Source organism: Macaca mulatta, chromosome 9 (assembly GCF_049350105.2).
Source record: "Macaca mulatta isolate MMU2019108-1 chromosome 9, T2T-MMU8v2.0, whole genome shotgun sequence".
Taxonomy (NCBI): Eukaryota; Metazoa; Chordata; class Mammalia; order Primates; family Cercopithecidae; genus Macaca; species Macaca mulatta.
This window is the reverse complement of record NC_133414.1, coordinates 128,842,207-128,864,601: the sequence shown is the minus strand read 5'-3', so window position 1 is coordinate 128,864,601 and position 22,395 is coordinate 128,842,207. Positions and strand designations below refer to the sequence as shown.

At 50.0% G+C, this 22,395-nt stretch overlaps 1 protein-coding gene and 1 pseudogene across 6 annotated transcripts in view; one reads left to right on the top strand and one right to left on the bottom strand.

The window, feature by feature from the left end:
• The window catches only part of HSPA12A (heat shock protein family A (Hsp70) member 12A), a 182,129-nt gene that overhangs the window by 93,092 nt on the left and 66,642 nt on the right, over positions 1-22,395 (top strand). For 2 of the 6 annotated variants that reach the window (XM_077947610.1, XM_028826905.2), the window contains exon 1: positions 16,264-16,429. The exons of the other annotated variants lie outside the window; for them this stretch is intronic. In XM_077947610.1, the coding sequence (XP_077803736.1) occupies positions 16,390-16,429 (40 nt within the window). In that variant the 5' untranslated portion in view covers positions 16,264-16,389. Of the gene's footprint in view, positions 1-16,263; positions 16,430-22,395 lie in introns of those variants that run through there. 6 annotated transcript variants of the gene reach the window in all.
• Positions 7,711-9,056, bottom strand: LOC100429152 (large ribosomal subunit protein uL18-like; annotated as a pseudogene).

The window sequence follows — 22,395 nt, the reverse complement described above, 5'->3', positions numbered from 1 at the left end:
CCATGTTTTGCTATCCGTTCTCAATAAGAAACATTTGAGAGATATATATAATTTCTTTTTCTCTCACTTCCTCTCTTTCCCTCTCCCTTTACAGTGCATTTTAATGCACACACAATCACATATGCATGCACGTGCACAAAACCACAAATGATCCACAGGCAGGGATTCCAACCGGAAACCAGGAACCATCCCCACTAGCCTCATATTCCTGTAACCCAAGACTTTCCTGTATCATGGAGCTGTCCAGTAAGATGAGCTCTGGACTTGAAGTGATAGGTGATGTGGGTGTGACTTCCAGCCATGCCACCTCCTGGCCGGGTGGTCCTGGGCAAGTCATTTGCTTTCTGGACCTCAGCTCAGAGCTCACCCAGTGAATTAGTCTCCCAGAGCTTGGTACATAGTAGGTGATTCACAAACGGCAATCAGAAGTCACAGGGCAATGCCAATAGGAGGCCTGCATATGGGCAGAGTGAAAGGGGACTGAGTGTGGGGCAAGGGTGAGCAGAGCTAGCGATGCTTCTCAGAAGGCAGGACATGGGTCTGAAAGAGACTGAAATCCATGTATCGACGTACCTTCCCTGAACACTCTTAGGCACCTAGCATTAAGACATCCTTTCCAACCTTGTCCTCTGCTTCTAAACCACCTGTCCCACTTCTGTTGGGTGGATGTTAAATAATCATTTACTGGCCGGGCACGGTGGCTCAAGCCTGTAATCCCAGCACTTTGGGAGGCCGAGACGGGTGGATCACGAGGTCAGGAGATCGAGACCATCCTGGTGAACACAGTGAAACCCCGTCTCTACTAAAACTACAAAAAACTAGCCGGGCGAGGTGGCGGGCGCCTGTAGTCCCAGCTACTCGGGAGGCTGAGGCAGGAGAATGGCGTGAACCCGGGAGGCGGAGCTTGCAGTGAGCTGAGATCAGGCCACTGCACTCCAGCCTGGGCGACAGAGCGAGACTCCGTCTCAAAAAAAAAAAAAAAAAAAAAAAAAAATCATTTACTGATCCTGTTCTTATTATAAAAGAAAAAACATGTTACCTATTGAAAATGTTGTGGGGGTGGAGAAGTGGGAAGAAAAAAATAAGTCACTGATCTTACTATGCAGAGGCTACTCCTATTGATATGTTAGTGCATTGCCTTCTAGTCTTTTAAATGCACATATTTTGTACGCACATATTTCATAGGTAGAGAAATAGATGAGATTTGTATTTATCTGGATGTGGCCATGCTAATAGATTGCTCAGTCTCTAATCAATAGCAACTGACAATCCTTGGCTCTTTCGTGTTATCACTGTCCCTGCACATGTATGAACGCCTTTAGTCTTCATCACATCCCCATGAAGTAGGTACAGTTATTATCCCCATTTTACAGGTGACCAAACCAAGGTACCAAGCAGTGCCCAAAGTCACAGAGCAAGAAATCAAACCCAGGCCGGTACTCTTAACCCTGACCTCCACTGCCTCTCTTTCTTCCCGGTTTCAGCCTGAAAGACATTCTGTCTCCAGGTGATTTTGCATTTGTCCAACCTCCTGCCATGTGTGGATGGTGAATGTAATTCTGGAGATCCTCCCTCTCACTCTTGGCTGTTGAAGGGAAGGGCATTTGGAGGGAAGTCAGGTGACCTTGGGAGAGGGGCCTGGTTGTTTACATGGGTACACTCAGCATTGCCCTATGTGGACAGTTTCTGGTGTCTGGATTTTGATCATCAGACCTGTCAGTTGGACCTGGAGGGGTCGGCCCATGCGAGGGCTGCTTCTCCCTGGGAGGCTCATGCTGTTAACCCAGCTCCTGGGACACAGGCAAAATCCATAACACTAACATGCCAATTCACAGAGAGAACTCCAGGAGTCCTGGGGGCCTTCTCCCATTTGCAGGTCATCCCCCATTTCCCCCAGCTAAGCCTACTGTGGCAGAGGCTGCTTGGTTACCAGTCTGAGCACCAGAGTGGTAAGAGTTCCAGGTCTCCAACTTTTTTGCTGACCATCCTTAAACAAGTTATTGAACCTTTCCTGTGCCTCCGTTTCCTAGCTTGTAACATGAATATAATACTATTGCCTGTCTCTAGGGTTGTTGGAAGATCAAGTGAATTAAACATAATCCACAATGAGTCACATACTCCTTGGAGAAGGCCTAGAAGGATGCCTGGCATCTAGTAAGAGTTCAATATTAGTTTTTGATATTGGTGCAACTTTATACCTGGACTGGCCCGCCCTCAATTCATTGGAAGTTGTATTCTCCTGCTTTTCATCTCCCACTGAAGACCATGAACTGTGTTTTCCCACCTTTATATTTATCCTTGTGGCCTAATACATAACAGACCCTTAATCCGTGCTTGTTTTAGTGCACAAATGAGTGAATGAGTGAATGGATGAATGAATGAACTCCCACCATGTGGATCTATAAATCCTTCAGAACGGTTTGCAAAGTCTAAGCACTTATCAGATTCTCAAAGGGGCACGAGATTCAGAACAGGCTGAGAGGTGGCGGCAGGCCTTGGGTTATGGGGGTAGAATGAGCCCCACCCACATGGGCCGGTGCCCAGGGGGTGCCTGTGTGCCAAGGCGAGCAGGCTCAGGGAAGGGCAGCCATTCTGAGCTCACTCTGGGGGCCTCAGAAGGCCTTTTGTGGGGACTGACATTTCTTGTCCAAATGTGAAATTCCTTGGCCCCAGCATACAGTGTAATGTGTTTTCTCGAATCAAGTATTTGCTGGAGCTTGTCTGTCTCTGATCTCACAAGCACACCAGCCAGTTTGTTTTGAGAGCTACATTTTCGAGAAAGAGTAACACAATTTAGGAACCAAATCAAATGGCAAGAGCCAGAGTGACGGTTGAGTTAGATACAGCCCCCCACCCTTCCCTGGAAGTGAGAGGCATCGGTCTTCGGGCAGAGTTCAGAGAAAGAGGGAGATAGAAAAAGATTCTAAAGCCTTAAAGGAAACCTGGAAGCAACAAAGCCTCCCTCATTATCCTTCCACTTTAGCACAACTGTTTGATCTTTCTACAGGCTAGGAGCTGTTCGTATGCATACTTTTAGTGGTCATCATCATTATATACGGATGATTTTTCTGCTTTTACAATTTTGTTTTCTTTTTTGAGACAGAGTCTCGCTCTGTTGCCCAGGCTGCAGTGCAACAATCACAGCTCACTGCAGCCTCAACCTCCCTGGGCTCAGGTGATCCTCCCACTTCAGCCTCCCAAGTAGATATGACTATAGGTGTACCCCACCATGCCTGGCTCTTTATTTTTGTATTTGTTATTTGTTTGTTTTTTGGTAGAGATGGGGTTTTGCCATGTTGCCCAGGCTGGTCCTGAATTCCTGGGCTCAGGCAATTTGCCCGTCTTGGCCTCCCAAAGTGTTGGAATTACAGGCGTGAGCCACTGCACTTAGCCTCTTCCCCAACCCCCCACTTAATAAGTGACATTTTCTCATGTTACTACACCCCCTTTTTGTTTTTTGAGATGGAGTCTCACTCTTTCACCCAGGCTGGAGTGCAGTGGCGTGATCTTGGCTCACTGCAACCTCTGCCTGCTGGGTTCAAACGATTCTCATGCCTCAGCCTCCTGAGTAGCTGGGACTACAGGCATGCAGCACCATGCCTGGCTAATTTTTGTATTTTTAGTAGAGACGGAGTTTCACCGGGTCAGCCAGGCTGGTCTCGAATTCCTGGCTTCGAGCGATCTGCTCATCTCAGCCTCCCAAAGTGCTGGGATTACAGATGTGAGCTACTGTGCCTGGCCACCACCTTCATATTTATGTTTGTAATTGTATTTAATTGTACTCCTGGGATCAATTAACGTTTAAAAATACATGAATAGGCCAGGAGCAGTGGCTAACACCTGTAATCCCAGCACTTTGGGAGGCCAAGACAAGTGGATCACTTGAGGTTAGGAGTTGGAGACCAGCCTGGCCAACATGGTGAAACCTCATCTCTAGTAAAAATAACAAAAATTAGCCGGGCATGGTGGTAGGCTCCTGTAATCCCAGCTACTCTAGAGGCCGAGTTGTGAGAATCACTTGAACACGGGAGGTGAAGGCTGCAGTGAGCTAAGATCGCGCCACTGCACTCCAGCCTGGGTGACACAGTGAGATTCCATTTCAAAAATAATAATAATAATAATACATGGATAAATATAGTTGTTTTCTTTTGACATAATTTCTAAGAGAAGGATTAACTGGTCAGCGTTTTCTAAATGTTACCATATATGATTTTCCAAAGTATGCAACTCCTTAGTTTACAATGGCTCCATCCATGTATGTATGGAAGTATAGACTCTACCGTGATCTCATTATTAGATGTTACTGTTCTATTGTTTTATAACCTACCCTGTGTTTAATAAGTGTCTAACCATATACACACAGAAATAAATTACTGATGAGATCGGTCATTTTGTTCATATTTTTATTTATCTGTATGTTTCTTCTTGATCATATTTCTTTGTGACTTTTGAGTATTTAGTTCTTGGACTCTCAGAGATACAGATGCATTTACATGTCCACACTTAGGCTCACATGCATGTTACATACCTGTTAGATCACATTGATGCAACCTACTCGGTGTCTATTTTTCTTCTTATCCCCAATTTTCTTAGTTTCTAAAAAGCAGAAACTTAACTTTTAAACAGTTTAATATTTTGATTTTTTTCTTTAATTCTTCTTTTGCTCTAAACTTAGAACTTTATCAGGATACTAGACAAAATAGGAAACATAGAAAATAACAAACCTTTTGGGGGATGAAATAAGTAATTTTCTTTTATTTGGTCCTTTTATCTTTATCCGGATCTTAGGACTTTCCATCCTCGCAGTGAGCTGAGGGGGGATGGGTCAACACAGTGTGTTTTCTGTCTGTTATGAGTGAAGACTGTCCAGGTACAGGCTGGTTAGGGAAGAGTCCACTTCCTTCTCCTCCCTTCCACCACACTGCTAGCCTGGGAAGGACTTCGGTGGAGCAGTTTGGGGGCATTGCCTGGCTGTGTAGCCAGTGGTGACTACATTGCACGTAGCTGACCCCTGCCAGAGTTGGGAGAGGAAGGCCCAGCCCATGTCTCCACCGTGTTGCCTACGAGGGCTGCTCCTGCCCCAACATGAGGCCAGCTCTCTTGGGAAGGTGAAATGAGGTAGCTGAGTGCTTGACTTAGTACCCAGCAGAAAATGAGCAAGCACCGTATGATTAGACTCCTAGTGATGCAGCCCTTCTCTACCGAGGAGCTCCTTTCTCTATCCTGGAGCGGGTACCACGTGCCAGACTCCAGACCACACACTCTACACGCTTCGTCTCACTTACTCTTCACAAAAGAAAGAGGACATAGACCCATTTCCTTGAATTCTTTTAGAACGCTTACTTTACTTTCAGACTCTTTGCAGGGGTTTGCCCTCCAGGATCATGGAATCTGTGCCCTGGGAGGTGGGTGCCATAATTATTCCCATTCACAGATGAGGAAAATAAGGCTTTCAATAACTAAGATCACAAACTAAGAAGCAGCAAAGTTGGGATTCCACTCCAGGTCTATGACAGGCAGGATGAGGCAGGAAGAATAAGTGTGATTTTTGTCCTCATTGTACAGATGGGGAGACTGGGCATCAGAGAGGTTAGGTGACCTGTGCAAAGCCACACAGCAAAAGACAGAACCTTTGGAGCCAGGGATCCTGAGCCCAGGTCGGGTGTTATCTCACCACTGATCATAGTGATAACTGCAGCTAGTGAAATGCTCAGTGTGCCAGGTGTCTTTTCGGGGTCCTCTTGGTCCTTACCCAGGAAGAGGGATGTCCTGGAGAGAGGCTGAATGGGACACAGCCCTGTCTGAGCCCACAGGCCTTGCCCTGGTCATCCTGGCCCCAATGCCCGTGGGTTTGCCCTGCAAGATCATGGAATTTGTGCCAGCATACCAGCTTGCCAGCGCCAGGCTGTGAAACAACAGGGCGTCTTTGTCCCTGCTCTGCTGACCACCAGATCGTACTTCCCACACGTAGTCAACATACCTTGGCCAGCTGAGTAGGGAAGGCTGAGGATTTTTATCTTCCTGATTTACAGACTTTCTGAGAAAATTCCTGTTAAGGAAAACATCCTAGCTGGCTTGCAAATGCATACATTCTCTTACAAAGCTCCTGCCTCACTCAGGCAGGTCAGGAGTCATTACTGAGAGTGGGCTATAGGTAATGGCCAGTTATAATGGCTAACATTGATGGAGAGATTCCTTTGTTGCAGAAACTGGGTTAAGCATTATCTAAGGAAATGTTCCAATGGTCCTAGTATAAGAGGGTTCATGTCAACCTTCTTTTACAAGTGAATCAGAGAGGGTACATGAGTCACTCAAGGCCACACAGCTAGGCGGGGATGGAGCAAGTATAATCTAACTCCCCAACCCACATCCTTAACTTCTGCACTCCCTGCCCCCTGCCCTTTTGCTCCCTGAAGCAGAAGATAGGTGAAATTTTCTTGTAAATTTCATACATGAGGGTCGTGGTTGAAGTCTGCCTTGAATTTTGGTTATGTTTGTTTCTCTCTTTTTCACAAGGTCTGAGTGCTTCTTGAGGGCTGGGCCTGTGTCTGGTTAGATTTTATGTGACAGCATGTGTCTGATGAAAGGAGAGAATGACTGACAGAGAGAATGAATAAGGGAGGGAGAGGCTGAAAGAGAATAAATGAGGGGAGGATGAAGGGATGACCAGGTGTGTTGCCTGACTTGCCGTGGGATACTTCCAGAAACCATATGACTTTAATGCAAACTTTAGGCCTCAAAGAAAGAGGACATAGCCCCATTTCCTTGAATTGTTTTAAAGCACTTGCTTAACCTCCAGGCTCTTGGCAGGGCCACTTGGTGGTTAAGCAGACTGGCTCTGCCCCTTTTAGCCCCAAGATTTCCAGCAGGTGACTTGACCTCACCACCCTCAATGTCCCCATCTGAAATAGAGGCCAATATAAGTGTGGACTTCTTAGAGGGAGAATTGTGAAAACTAAGTAAGCATATGTGTCAGTCCATTTTTGTGTTGCTATAAAGAAATAGCTGAGTCTAGATGATTCATAAAGAAAAGAAGTGTAAATGGCTCATGGCACTGCAGGCTGTACAGAAAGCAAGGCACTGGCATCTGCTTGGCTTCTGGTGAGGCCTTAGGAAGCTTACAATTATGGTGGAAGGCAGATGGGGAGCAGGCACGACACATGGTAGGACCAAGAGCAAGAGAGAGCAGAGGAAGAGTCAGTGAACTGAGAACTCACTCATCACCGAGGGGATGGTGCTACGCCATTTATGAGGGACCTGTCCCCATGACCCAAACACCTCCCACCAGGTCCCACCTCCAACATTGGAAGTCACATTTCAACATGAGATTTGGAGGGGACAAACATTCAAACCATGTCAGCATATTTACACATAAAGTGCAAATGATAGCAACTGTTATTTTTTTCCTGGGAAAGCAATTTTACTTAGAGTTGATTTTTAAAAATTAATTTGGGTGATGGGTACCTGAGGGGTCATTATAGCATTCTCTCTGCTTTTCTGGATGCTTGAAATTTTTCACAGTAAAACATTTTAGAAACAAGTAATGGAAATCTAAGATGTTAGTTTTGTTGAGAAAACAGATATATTGTGGAATAGAATGCAAAATGTACATGCAACTTTAATTTTTACTTATTTATTTATTTTTCGTTGGTTGGTCCGTAAGTTCATTGTCTTTATTTGAAAAATCTTCATGGAAAATTGTTGTTTAGTTTAGCTCTCAGCAGCCTGATCCTGAGCTCTGAGGAAGCACACCTTCCTTTGAGCTGCCTGATCTTTCTTCTGAGCAAGGGACATTTTGGGACAGTTTCCCCACTGTCACCCACTACTAGTTCTTCTTTCTTCTTCCTTCTCTCTTCTTCCTTTTCTCCTCCTCCTCCTCCCCCTTCTTCTTCCTCCTCCTCCTCTTCCTCTTCCTCTCATTTTTCTTCTCCTTCTTGTTCTTCTTGTTCATGTTCTTCCTCTTTCTCCTCCTCCTTCTTCCTTCCTCTTTCTTCATTTTGCTCTGTCATTCACATTGGAGTGCAGTGGTACGGTCTCAGCTCACTGCAACCCTGACCTCCCAGGCTAAAGCAATCCTCCCACCTCAGCCTCTCAAATAGCTGGGATGACAGGCACACGCCACCATGCCCGGCTAACTTTCAGTTTCTGTGGAGATGAGGTCTCCCTATGTTGCCCAGACTGGTCTCAAACTCCTGGGCTCAAGCAATCCTCCCGCTTGGCCTCCCAGAGTGCTGGGATTACAGGTGTGAGCCACTGCACCCTGCCCCTCTCTTTTTTTAAACTTCTTTCTTGGGTTTCTTCTCATAGACTAGATTCTGTTGCATAGCAGCATGACTCTCTTCTATACCTCCTCCATGCCTGGAGTTACGCTGTTTTTTATGTATTGAGAGAATTGCTTTTTGTGAGCCTCTTCATCATCTTCTGTTAGGAAATGCATATAATCCACAACATTCTGACCGATGATGTGCTTTCGATGCACTTCTGCATTAAATTCCTTGTTTTCAAAATCATAACCAGGGAATTATTGAGTAACATGAGGGATAGACAAGCCTCCATCTGCAGCTCCCTTCAAGGCCCCCCAAGACTTTATTGCCAGAGGTAGTTTTGGCAAGGCCTGCATCCAAATAGCAGGTGAAGGCACCAGGCTGACCATAAGTGCTTTCTAGATTGTGTTCATCACCAGTCACCTCCACTTAGCCTTCATAGATCTTGCCCATGCCAGACCTGTTGAGAAGCCTGCAGGCCAGCAGCAGGCCAGGACAATGTGCCACAGCATAATTTGTCAGGCCAACCTTCACATCATGTTTTGGTAGCTCATGAGCATAAGGTACACAAACTATCACATCCCCTTCCATACAGGCATAAGCAATGTGACAGACGCTCTCTGTGTTAGTTATGTGAGCGATCATCCTGTATTTGGGTGTGTTGTACTTATTTTTATCCTGTATCACCAAGCATTTCTAAGCACAGTAATCCATTTTACCCTCTTGTCTTCTAAATTTCACTTTGTATCTCTTAAAGCAGGCCTTATTCTTGACAACTTTAACAAACCCCATCCTCCGGAACAGAGACTTGCACCTTTGGCTAGACATAGAGCCTACAACTGTTAAATAAGGCACAAGATTGGAAAGAAACAAAATAGCTAAAGCCGTCCACAGAGAATCCACCTCCAGGCAAGTTTGCTCCTGGTCTCACTGGACCTTTGGTTTTCTCAGCTTAAAAAACTGGGGAATAGTGATGTTTCCCTCTCAGTGCCGCTACATGATTCAAGCGAGAGGAGAGATGTGAGGGTGGTTTGTGAACTGTAATTCTGTCTTCTAATTTGATAATTTGTTCATTCATTCAACACGTGTCTTGAGGCCCTGCCATATGCCAGGTGCTGCGCTAGGAGCTGGGGACACCGCTGCACCCAGATGGAGGTATGACAGAGACATACGTGTTCTTGAGCTCAGAATGCCATGGGGCAAATTCTTCCTCTGTCCCTTTCTCCTTAGGTCACGACAGCTGAGTACCTAATCTCTGGGCCGCAGTTTCCTTACCTGTAAAATGGGGAACATTAACAGTATAGTTCTCTCATCTGCATGGTCGTGAAGATAAATGGGGCAATGGATGTGAGGTTCCCAGAGCGATGCCCAGCACATAGCAGTTGTTTGATCAATGTTCATTCTCACCACTGCTGGTAGGAAGAGCCCAGCAAGTGAGGAAGGCTCACCATAAACAGATTTGCAAAATGACTTTAAAGTTTATAAGTACCGTGGAGAAATGAAGTGGCATAATACGATGTGGAACCACAGGTTGGGTGGGGAGCGCCCCTCTCAGGAGCCGCCCTTCAAGGTGAATCAGTGGGATGACATAGGTAGGAGAGCAGACAGCAGGGGGTAAGGCAGGGAGAGGAGCTGGGTCTGCTCTGCAGACAAGGAGACTGAGGCCCAGGGACAAGTGACTGGTCCCAGCTCCCACAGGGCTGCCACCAGGAACCCAGTGATATGATTTGGCTGTGTCTCCACCCAAATCTCATCTTGAATTGTAGCTTTCACAATTCCCACATGTCGTGGGAGGGACCCCGTTGGAAGTAATTGAATCACGAGGGCAGGTCTTTCCCATGCTGTTCTCGTGTAGTGAATAAGTCTCATGAAATCTGATGGTTTTATAAAGAGGAGTTCCCTAGCACAAGCTCTTTCTCTTTGCCCACCGCCATCCATATAAGATATAAGATGTGACCTGCTCCTTCTTACTCTCTGCTGTGATTGTGAAGCCTCCCCAGCCATGTGGAACTGTGAGTCCATCAAACCTCTTTTTCTTCCCAGTCTCGGGCATATCTTTGTCAGCAGTGTGCAAATGGACTAATACATCCAGTGACCCAAAGATAGACAATATTTGGGCTCACTCTTGCAGAAGCCACTGAGAAAAGTGCTGGTTTCCCTGAGAAGTGTAGCAATGAGGATGGTAACTTACACGTACATTCCTAACTCTTGGTGTTTTTGGAGACCTGTGCAAGCATTGTTCTTGGACACTGCTGTTGAAGCTCTCAGACCCCTGGCTTAGGTAACACCCTTATTCTAGGTCATTGGTCTCCTTCTCCTCGGCTGGGTGCTGCCTGCACCTCTCCTCCAGGCAAATACTGTGACCACGGGCTTGCTACCAGGAAGAACACACACAACTGTGCATACATGCCCCAGTGAGTCATCACCAAGTAATCACAGCTAGCACGGGCTATCTTCCACTTTGTATTTTGCAGAAGAGGCCAACGAGGGTCAAGGGTTAAACTGGGCTGGGGGTCAGGGGGCTGGAGTTTGACCCTAGTTCTGTCACTAATTGTGTGACTTTGAACAAGAGCTTTAGTATCTCTGAGCCCATATTTCCACTCCATTATTTATTTATTTTTATTATTCATTTATTTTTTATTTTTTTGAGATGGAGTTTTGCTCTTGTTGCCCAGGCTGGAGTGCAGTGGTACAGTCTTGGCTTACTACAACTTCCACTTCCCAGGTTCAAGAATTTCTCCTGCCTCAGCCTCCCAAGTAGCTGGGATTACAGGCATGCACCACCATGCCCAGCTAATTTTTGTATTTTTAGTAGAGACAGGGTTTCACCATGTTGACTAGCTGGTCTCAAACTCCTGACCTCAAGTGATCTGCCCATCTCGGCCTCCCAAAGTGCTGCAATTACAGGCATGAGCCACCGTGCCCGACCTCCATTATTTATTTACTGGGCCGTTTATTCATTCCATCCACAAACATTTACTGAGTACCTACTGCAAGCCAGGCACTGGGCTGTGGACTGGAGAAGGGGAAAGTCGTTTTTCTCTATAACATGAAACCCTTGGCTCTCATTGTGTCTGGTGAGTTGCAGCCCTTGTGAAAACTCTCCTGGCCACGTGATCATGCCAGTTTCTCTTCTCTGAACCTTTGTCTCACTTTGCATTGTCCTCCTTGAGATGTGGCTTCCGGAATGTCCCGTCTTATTAATGAACCAGCAGCTCTGCAGGGCCAGAGTTTGAGCAGTTCTGAGAATGCGGCTGCGAGACTCACCATAGACGAGCCTTTGCTATTTGAAATACTTACGGAAAATATTTGGATAACCTTCCATTACCTGAGAAGGCATTTCTAAAGTTTACATTGCAGTCCTGAGTGATGGTGATATTCGGAGCAATAATTTCCTCTGGCCCTTGAATTTTTCCCTGAAAGAGTTGCACAGCAGCTCCCATTGTACATGTGAAGGTTGTTCTGGAATGTTAATGGAGAGGCTGATTCACACCAGATGGGCTGAAAGACCAGGGAGGATATATACACTGGCCACCATGATTCAGCTGTAAGCTTGGCTTTCTAAAATGCACTGACAGTTGGAGGTCAAGGAGGCTGACATTTGCCCAGGTTTTCTCTGCAAGTTTTTATGTTGCTTTAGCAAATTTGAATCTTGGTCCTGTTATAAATTAGTCACTTTTATGATATTCAGTTCATGGACAGGGTTCTGGTGGCATATCCTAAAGTCCAAAGCAGCTTTGACGGGCAGTGTCCTATGTCAAAGTTCACATTCGAACTCATATCAGTGTTTCTTAAGCTTAACAAAAACATTAAAAAGAAAAAAAATTACAATGGAAAAAGCTACTTATATCTTCTGTGTGCCTTTATCAGCCAAGAAAGTCTTGCATAGATCCATTCTGTAATTTATAATGTATACAAGGAAATGGCATTTTTGTGGTCCAAATATATAAATTAAATAAGTCATATTCACTGTGGCATATATAGGCCGACTCTAAATGGAATGTTTTACATATATTATCTCCCATAATTATGTTACCTATCATTACTGGGCCCTTTTTATAGGTGAAGAAACAGACCCAGAGAGGTATGTCCCAGGTCCCCTGAGGTGGACAGAGAGCAGCTGAGCCCACTTGAACCCTGGTCCAGCTGACCCCATGTTCTCTGTCTGCTTCCTCCTGTTGTACTTTTCTCATTCCTTGTCCTGATGCATACCCCGGGACTCACTCCCCTTAGCGTCTGGTCCATCAACAATTATCCTCAGTTTCTTCTGAGCTGGGGGCCAGAGGATTCAGCATGTCCAGTGTGCAGCATGTCCAGCCCTTTCCACAGTTGGCAGTTATTGCAGGTGACAGGGTGCCCTGGCAGTCTGGTGCGGTTAGCTGGGCCTGCCTCTGGACTCTGACTTCTACTTGCATGAATGGATGTGGTGGGGGTTTGTTTGGGGGCTGAAGAGCAGAGAGGGAGTCTGTTGGCAGGGAAATGTCTGTGGGGCTGTGAGTGAACGGGATCCCAGAGAGGGTAAGAAAGGCCTGAAGCTGAGGGCGCTGTTTTCCATCAGTGTTTTGCTCTCTGGGCCAGGCACCGTCCTAGGGTCTGGGGGCTCCAAATGTGGACATGGCTGGCCTCGCTTTGGAGAGCTGGCAGCTAGAGGGGGAGGTGGGTGACCTGAAGCTGGAGAGACCTGAGTTCTTGTCTCAGAGGTTTGGTCTCAGCACTGCAGCTTCTGAGCTCAGCGACCTTTCTGTATCTCAGTTTGATGATCTATACAATGGGGTTAACAATATTACTGGCCTCGGAGTTGTTGTGATAAGTGCTAAGATAGAAGCACATGAGGGTTTGGGCACAGAGAAGCGAGGAGGGGCCTCATGTGATCTTGGAGGGCTGGGTGGTGTCCTGGAGGAAGTGCCATCCACGCTGAGGCCTGTAGGAAGAGACAGGGTTGGTTACCTGGCAAAACTAGTGGAGAATAAGCTTCCAGTGGAGGCACTGGCTCTTTGGGGACCTGAGGGCAGGCCCTTGAAGCTGGAGTGACCAGCAGGAAGGGAACTAGAAGGTGGTGACGTGGCTCTGGGCTGGACCACATTTTAGGACTTGCGTATCCAACCGAGATGTGTAACATTCTCTCCACCTGCTACCACAGTCCACAGCCTGTGGAGGGTGTGGAGCGTAGAGAAGACATGGTATAGAGGGTGCTGCAGTGTACCCACAGAGAGCACTGTGAGGAGGAGTCTTTGGAGGAGAGCTTGAGGGAACTTGGTACAGAGCAACCTCCCACGAGTCTGGGCGTGCCCTGAGACAGCTGGGGCTGTGGAAAGGCATGAACCCCGGGGATCGGCAGAATGTCTGTGTGCTGGGCTCTGTTCCCGCTTCACTTACTGATTCAGCCGGCCCAGCATCAAGGATTTATTAAGTGCCTGCCATGTGCCAGGTGCTGTTCTAGACACAGAGATACAGAGCTGGCAACACAGTCCACGATCTTGCTCTCCTGGGACTCTCTTCCCAGTGGGGGCGGGCAGTAGTTAGATAGAGTGTTCTGGGAGGAGCAAGCCACGTGATTGATTCTCTTGAAGAATGTGTCCTGGGGAGTGAGCCCCCCACCCCCACGAGGTGGAGCTTTTGGGGAAACGGGAGAGTGGAAGGAGCTGAGGTCACTGAGGCATCAGGAGGCCAATTTGTGTAGGACCTTGTAGCAGGAGAATGACATGCTTTCACTCTGGCTGCTGTTGGGGAAGAAGACTCCAGGGAGGAAGGTGGGAACCCTTCCTTGATGTGGCGTGCTGGGCCTTGAACCCCAGCCTTGCTGCTGATGGCCAGAGCTTGCCTGAACAGGTGCCTCAGCCTTTGAATGCTTCCCTTTCCTCTCCTGCAAAACCGCAAGGGCCACCATGAGAGCTAGGTGAGACCACAACAGCCCTTCACTGGCGGGCCGGATCGTGTGCTCAGCAGGGCGCGTCGTAATTAGCGTGATGAGCATGAAGACCGTGAGGGCAAATCCCAGGCAGAGTGTGCGCTGCCTTTCATGCTCCCCTGCAAATCAAAAATGTTCTGCTCTCTGCCCCCAGCACTGGGGCCTGCATGTCACCTCACATCCTTCTCACGCACCCTCATGTCACTGTGGCTGGAAGTCCTGTAAGGGCAGGTGATGCCCAAGGCCTTTCCGCAGCAGGAGGCAGATGCGCAGGGGCTGCGGATTTCTGCTGCTTCTGACAGGCTGCCAAGGCCAATGTCCTGATGCCCTGGTCTGATGGGGAGGAACGAGTGCCTTGAGGACACTGAGGAGGGGCCCCCTGGCCAGCACGGGTATGCCGGGAAGCCTTCCTGGAGTTGGGCAGTTCATGCTGAGGAGGAGAAGTGGTTCTCAGGTTGCTGGTGGTGGTGAGATGAGGGGACGGGTGATCCAGGCATCAAGCACATTTTCATGTCTTTGAAATACCAGCATAAGAGAAGCAGGGGTGGGTGAGAGGGATTGAAGAATCAGAGCGGCTGGAGCTGGAGCAGGGTGGGGGCAGACGAGATCACAAAGCCTGGACTGAAGGGGTGAGACAGGAGGGTGGGGGAGCTGTGGGCAGGCTGTGGCAGGCACACAGGCAGGGAGGGCTTTCTGGAGCCATTAGTGACTTAATGATTTTTACCATGTGCTAGATCCCAAGCTAAGCATGTTCATGCATAGTCTCATCTAATCTTCAGTTTCATGAAGTGGGATCTCCTGTTACGCCCATTTCACAGATGAAAATATTGAGGCTCAGATAGGTTAAGTAGCTTGACTGTGGTTTCATACACAACCAGGAACTGTACATTTGAGATTTTTAATGCAGGCAGACAGAAGACAAGTTTGGTGTTTTGAACTTGTCACTCAACCATCACCTGGTCTCCAGGCTCTGGCAGCAGCTCTCTGCCCATTCTGTCATCCATAACGGGGTTGTACGATGAAGCCTCCCCTAGGTGATCTTTGGGAAATGCCACCCATTTCTGGAAATGAGGGATGCTGGTGGTTACAGCCGGGTGGGAATCCCAGCTCCGCGACTCACCTGCTGGGTGCGATATTGTAACCCTGCGGATCCTGTTTCCTTATCTGCAAAATACTAGTTATGGGGAAGAAAGGAGATAGAGGTAAAGCACCAGGCAGGTAGCACAGTGCCAGGCACCCGGAAAGGACCCAGAGACGGTGCTCCTTGGATTCCTATTACTGCCCTCGTTTGCCAAGACAGGGTGGTGGCACCGCGGACCCAGGGGGTCCTGGCCAGGCCCAAACAGGTGCCAGCGGCGCGTGTGTGTGGAGGAGCCGGGGACAGGGAGTATGAATCATTCGCCACTGAAGCCTTGCATTATTAATATCGTTATTCTCAGACTTCTAAGGAGGGCCCATCGAGATCCCATATATGGAAGGCGCGACTCAGCCTCCGCTGCAAGCACCTCCCTGGGTCCGGAGTTGCCATGGAGTCCCGCAGGCGGCCTGGAGGCGGTGCCCCGGGCTCGGCCCCCGCGCAGGTCCTTGGTCTGCAGCCTGGGTCCTACCCGCGCCGGGGTCCACCCAGCCCGCCTTTGCGCCGGTCCTGGGCCGCTCCCTTGGGACCCTGGGGGACAGACAGAAGCCGGTGGGGACTGGCGCGGGCGTCCTCGGGAGAGCGCCGGGCGCGCTGGGTTTGCTGAAGGGCTCCAGGCCTGGCCATTCGGTGCCTTCCAAAGAGCGGACGCGCCGCGGGGCCCCGAGGGCCTGAAATCAGCTCCCGCCGCGCAGCCCCGGGCGCGCCACCACCCCCGCCGCGGCTGATTGCGGGGCGACAGCTTGGTTCCGAAGCCGGGAGAGGAGAGGCGGCCCCGGTGGGCCTCTCTGGGTGGGCGGGGAGCGCAGCTCCGGGACCGGGCAGTTCCCCGCGCCCGCCTGCCCCGACCTTTCTCGGCCGGCCGGCCGGAGCTCGGAGGGGAGGGGCGCGGGGCGGGCCGGGGCGGGCCGGGGCGGGGCCCGGGGAGGAGCCGTGGCTGCGGCGGCAGCCGCGTCAGAGCAGCGCTCCCGCTGCCCGGCGGTTCAGACACGGCCCGAGCGCCGCCGCGGACGCGGACAGAGACCCTCACGGGCACGGGCGCTGCGCCGGAGGCTCCCCTCGCGGGCCAGGGCTGCGCGACCATGGCGGACAAGGAGGCCGGCGGCAGCGACGGGCCCCGAGGTGAGCGCAGGCTGCGGGTCCTGCGGCCGCGGCTGGCGGGGCAGGGAGGGTGGAGGCGCGCTCGGCCCTGCGCCCCGCACCCCGTCGCGCGCCGTGGAAAAGTGGGGACGCCCGCGCTGCATCCAGTTCTGGCGGGCGGGGCCGGGGTCAGCAGCGGCGGGGCAGGGGGCCGGGGGACCGGAGGCGGCCCGTGGGTCACGTGTTCTGCGCCCCGCCAGGGTGCGGACTCCGCAGCCCCCGCTGGGGCGCCTGGTAGGTCCCTGCCTCGGGTGGCGCCTCCTGCGGGGCCGGTCGCGCGTGCGGCTGAGGACCCCCCCGCGTGTGCAGCCCCCGCGCGATGGGCTGCGGAGGCCGGCGCTGGGCGGGTAAAGGGCCGGCCGCCGGGTGGCCGGGTGACCCCAGCGGCTAATTTTCGTGACTCAGCGAGGCAGGAGTGGGAGCCTTGGGGAAATCGGAAATTTGGACCTGTTCCCTCGCCCTATCCCACCCCGGCCGGACGCTCGCGCCAGGAGTGGGGGCTGCAGCTGCGGCCGAAGGGCTTCTCACCCACCTCCCCGCCCATCCCCAGGGACTCACTGGGCTGGGGAAGGGTGAAGCGGCGGGGGTTCGATGGCCCCCTCCTTGCGGGGGGCAGGAGGAGGCACCCAGTGCGGAGGACAGACGCTCGCATTTTGCAGATGTGCTAGGGCCGCTTTCTCTGGGGAGCGTGATTAGGGCTCCGAAGGGTGGGGGAGCCGGAGAGGACGGAGAATGGGGTTGCGGGAAGAGGAGGAGCAGGTTTCGGAGCCCAGGGCTGTAAATCAAGGCTTCTCCTACGGAGGGCCCGACTGGCCAGGATTCCTGTTTTCCTGTGGGTCCCAAGTGGGGAAAGTTGGGCGCATGGAGGCGCCGCGCGTCCCTGACCTGCAGGGCCTCGGCCGGAGCGGCCGCCGGGGAGAGGAGCGCGGCCCAGGCAGCTTTCCCGGGAGCGACAGGCAAGCCGCCTGCGAGGATGAAATTAAAATGCCCGGACGCAAGGGAGATTCAGCCACCAAACGAGCGCTTGGCTCTGCGGAGCCCCAAAAGCTGGAGAAACTGAGTCCAGTGGCAGCACAGCCACCATCTGCGCCGCGTTCCCTGTCTTGCTGTTGGGCCCGAGGCCCCCACCCTCTGCTGCACTCCAAGCCGCACCTGCCCCCACCCCAGCCCATTGTTCCTGCGGATCAGGGAGGTGCCTCCCCACGCGGCACTGCAGTGGTGGGGGAGTGCAGGATGGGGGGTGGGGGATCCTGACAGGGCTCACTCCAGGAAGAGGCAGCGGAGAGCCCAGGTCCCCAAACATACACCCAGTCTGCCCCCGCCTGTACTCTTCCTCAGCTGGCGAACGCAGGCAATGGACTGGCAGCTGTCTTTGTCTGACTGTCACTCAGCAACTGGATTGACTCTTTTTTTTTCCTACTTTTTTTCCTTTAAGTCAGAAAATAAAAATTTTTTTTAGGACGATAAGTAGGGGCGTTGAATTGCTAACCCCTGAGAATTAGTGAGCCAGTTTCTTGCGTCTCATGCTGGGATAGAGTGGGTGATGATATCAAATGCAAGGTTGGGCATAGGATTTGTCAAATCAGAAGTGGGCAGGAATGTGTACCCACTCCCCACACCCTTCCCAACACTGTTTTGTCTTGTGAATCAAATGCAGCACCCCTATCCTACCACACACACACACACACACACACACACACACATATATATATACACACGCACAGTGCTGGGAGAAATCCCATCCAGGATGGGGGCACCCATACCTGGTGTGCTGGGCCACCTGCCACCGCTCCTCTGGGTCTGTTCTGGAGTATTTGTTTCTTCACTTCCAGTCATCTCCAATTCAAGGTGGCCAGTGAGAATTCCAGGTGCATGGACTTAGGACAGAGACCGACCTGATGAGCGAGCTGTCCCTGACTGCTCACCGTGCCTCTGGGCACCTCTCCCTTTATCTGTAAAATGGAGGATGTGAATAGTATTGCATAGGAGCAGAGTTGGCTTGCCCCCTACCCCCACACCTATTTCTAAGGTTTCGTCATTGCTGGGAAAACAGCATGCATTATTTTATTGTTTTAAAGCTTCACAACAAACCTGTTACCAGCATTCTCCCCTTCCAGGGTGGGAAATCTGAATACAGTTTAAGTGACCTATCCAAGGTCACACATCTGGGAAGTGTTGATTGGGACCCAGGCCAACTGATTCCGGGGCACCAACCTGTGCATACAGCCGTTATGCACATGCGCAGTGGTTATCACTCTATTAAGGCCATAAAAATGGTTGTGCTTCCCGGGAAGGATTTCCAGAATGCTTTCGGTGCAAAAGAATGAATGCCACAGATATCACACTGTTGGGATTTGTGAGCAGTGGGAGTCCTGGGTTGGGGAAGGGTGTGGTGTTGGGGGGTGGTGTCAGAAAGACTGGCCATGAAATCGTCTCCAACAAGTGCAGTTGGGGTGGGGTGGGGAGTGGGCAGAGGTGTGTGCCAATGAAACAAGAATGGCAAAATGTGGTAGTTGGGTGATGGGGAGTGGCGGTTCGTTACTATTCTGCTTACTTTGTGTATGTTTGCAAATTTTCTTAATAAGATGTTTAAATTACTTAATTTACAAAATCTGAAGGGCCACACTTGAGGGTCTGGGTGTTGGACAGCAAAATTTGAGATGATCCTGCCCCCTCCCCGTTGACCTGAGTGGGTTGACACATGGAGCCCTATAATGGTGAGATGAATTGGGAGTAGACAGAGTGGTTCAGACAGGGATAGCTCCTATGGTGACCAAGTCAGGGCTAGGCCTGGGGAGTGGAAACCAAGTCATTTTTTGCAGGGCAGGGGCTCGAGGAGAGGGATGTGGGCAGGCAGTTTTGCCTGGGCTGAGGATATCTCTCGAGGCCTGGCATTGGGCTTTGGAGATGCCATCCTGGAGGTTCATCTGAATAAAAATAAACATTTTAAACATTGACATTTATTGAGGACTTAGTGTATGCTGAAACCTGGGAATATTGAGTTATATCATTTAGCCCTGACCCATATTTATTGTTGAATGAATGACTATGAGGGGCACCCCATTATCCCCATTTCACAGAGGAAAAAGCTGACAGTCCTGGCAGCGCACAGCTGGAACAGGACGGAGTAAAGATAAGGACCTAGGCCATGGGATGCAGGCTCCAGGTGGTCAAGCTGAACAGCCTCTCCTGGCATGTGCCTGACATGTCATAGGCCCTCAGCAACTTGTGTTGAGTAGGCCTGCAGCTAATAGAGAGTGGCTGCCCTGCTTCCTACAGCCACCAAATTGTATATGGCAGTGACAGGGCGCTGGTTATAGCCCCCAAAGGAATAAAGCAAAGGTCAAGGTGATGCTCTGGGCATTGCCAGTTAGGGTTCTGGCCGTGGGATCCACTTCCCTTTCAACACCTGCTGCAGTGTCTGTGTCTGCAGCCTTGGTGGTCCCCACATGCCCTCTGTGTGTGTCCCCACACAGTGTCTTGTGTTTCCCAGAGCCCTGTGATCGCCTTTGGCCCTCAACACATGCAGTTCTCCCTGCTTGGGACATCCTCTCTTTGTTTAGCAAACTCCTACTCATCCTTCAAAACTCAGTTAAGGTATCACCTCTCAGGAAGCCTTCCTGGGCTCATCCATCGGGATGAGATCTGCCTGTGTGGTCCCAAAGCTTTTGGTACTTAATGGTTGGTAATTCCAACTAGTGTTTGTTGAGCCCTTACCATGTGCCAGCCTTATATGCCTGTATCTCATTGACTTCTCCAGCAACCCTATGAGGCTGTTATTATTACCCCATTTTGCTGATAAGTCAATTAGGGGCTTTGAGAAACTTACTAACTTGCCCAACCAGTGAATGCTGGAGTTGGGATATGAGTCAGCCATGGAGCCTAAAACCTTGTGCTGTTTCTCTCAATTCCCTTTCTCCCGAGAAAGGCATGGACTATGTGTTTCATTTCCATATTGTTACTAAGGACACTAGTAGGTGTTCAATAAATGTCTTACTTTTTGTTGAGTACCAGTCAGCAAGACATGAGGGAACACAGCAGAGGGCAATGGCGTCTACATCTTGCCCATTCTGCAGTGGCACTCCTGGTAATGTGGATGCTCAGGAGTGGGCTAAGCTGGAGGGGAGTCAGGCAGGGCTTGGACAATCTCAGAAGAGAAGCTGCTTTGATTCCAACAAGGCCTGGAGTGACAACTCAATCTTGTGGGGGCGAAATGCTCTCTTCTCATATAAATAGGCCTCTTTGGTAAGGGAGAAAGCATCTTTATTACTGCTGTGCATAATTAGAACAGCAGGGAGGAATCAGGGGCTTTTAATGAATGAGCAGCATGTGGCAGGGAATGAGTGAGCGCCTGCCACTGCGGGCACCCCCGGGCCCGGGCATCCCCAAGAGAGAGCAGGGCCAGCAAGGAGACACCAAGGAAGCGCAGACAGTGCTCAGAATTGAAACCCGCCCCACTGAAGCGGGCCCTGCCGATCCTTGCTGCGTTCCTGTTACTGCAAATGACTCCCAGGCTGCAGCTTTGCAGATGCTGCTCTGAGCTCTACCAGGACCACCCCTCTTCTTCCAGCCTTGACTGTGACCTGGCAGCCGCAGATGTCCTGTGGGGCTGGCAGCTGCTCCATGGCACTCCTTCCGGGCAATCCTGATCTGCAGAGTTTGTGCCTTGATTTTAGTCCCCTTATTTTTAGGGTGGCCATATGTCCTGGATTGCTGAAATAGTTCTAGTTTATTCCTCTTGTCCTAGTGAAATTAGTAATAGTGATATCTTTCACCTTCTAAGCATCTCAGTTTGGAAGGTGAATTATGTGGTCGCGCTCCTTGTTTTTGTCTTCTCAGCCATCTGGGCCTCAAGAGGGATGAGGGAGGCAGTAGGGTGTGCAGTTAAACCTGGGCTTTGGACTCAGATGCTTGTAACATCTGGGTTTAACATTGCTGCATCTGTTTCTTCTGCTGTAGACAAGGACGATTAATAATCCCTGCTCCACTGGGGTGCTGGGAGAATGAAATGAGAGAGTATTTGTAAAGAGCTTAGGTGTGAGCCTGGTACATAGAGGGCTGTCAGTAACTTCCAGTCATTTTATTATCATTGTTAGCTTGATTTGGGAAGTGTAGCGGTTAAATGTGAGATCTGGGGCCAGACTGCCTGGTTTCAAATCTGTGCTGTGTCATTGACCTGCTCTGTGACCCTGGCAAGTTACTTAATCCCATAAAGTCTCAGTTTTTCTCATCTGTAAAGGATGGATTATAACAGTCTCTTCTTCATATGGTCTTTATGAGGATTAAATGAGTTTTTACATGAAAAGCACTTAGAGTAGAGCCGGGCATGAAGTAGACATTGAATTAATATGAACAATTATTATTGGCTGTTATTGTTATTGTGAATAACTGTCCAAGTTACATTCTTGTAGGCAGAAGGAATTATCCAGTACATTTGTTTCCTATTGCTGTTGTAAAACTTACCACAAATTTAATGGCTGAAAACCATACAAATTTATTGTCTTACATTTCTGGAAGTCAGGAATAAGTCCAAAATGGGTCTCCCTGGGCTAACACTAAGGTATTGGCAGAACTGTATTCCTTCTGGAGACTCTAGGGAAGAATCCATTTCACTGCCTTTTCAAACTTCTCAAAGTGACCACCATTCCTTGGCTCGTGGTCCCTTCCTCCATCTTCCAAGCCCATCACTCCAACCCCTGCTTCCATTGCCACATCCCTTCTCTGACTCTTCCCATCCTCCTCCTATTCCCTTACTAAGGACCCTTGTATGAGGACCTCTAATAAGTCCTACTTGCATAATCGTTTCACCATCTGAAGATCCTTAATTTAATCACATCTGCAGACTCCGTTTTCCCATGGGAGATAACATATTCATTGGTTCCAGGGGGCTATTATCTAGCCTCTCGTAGCCAGAAAGATTGGAGTCTTGCCTAGGTTTGGGGGTGTTG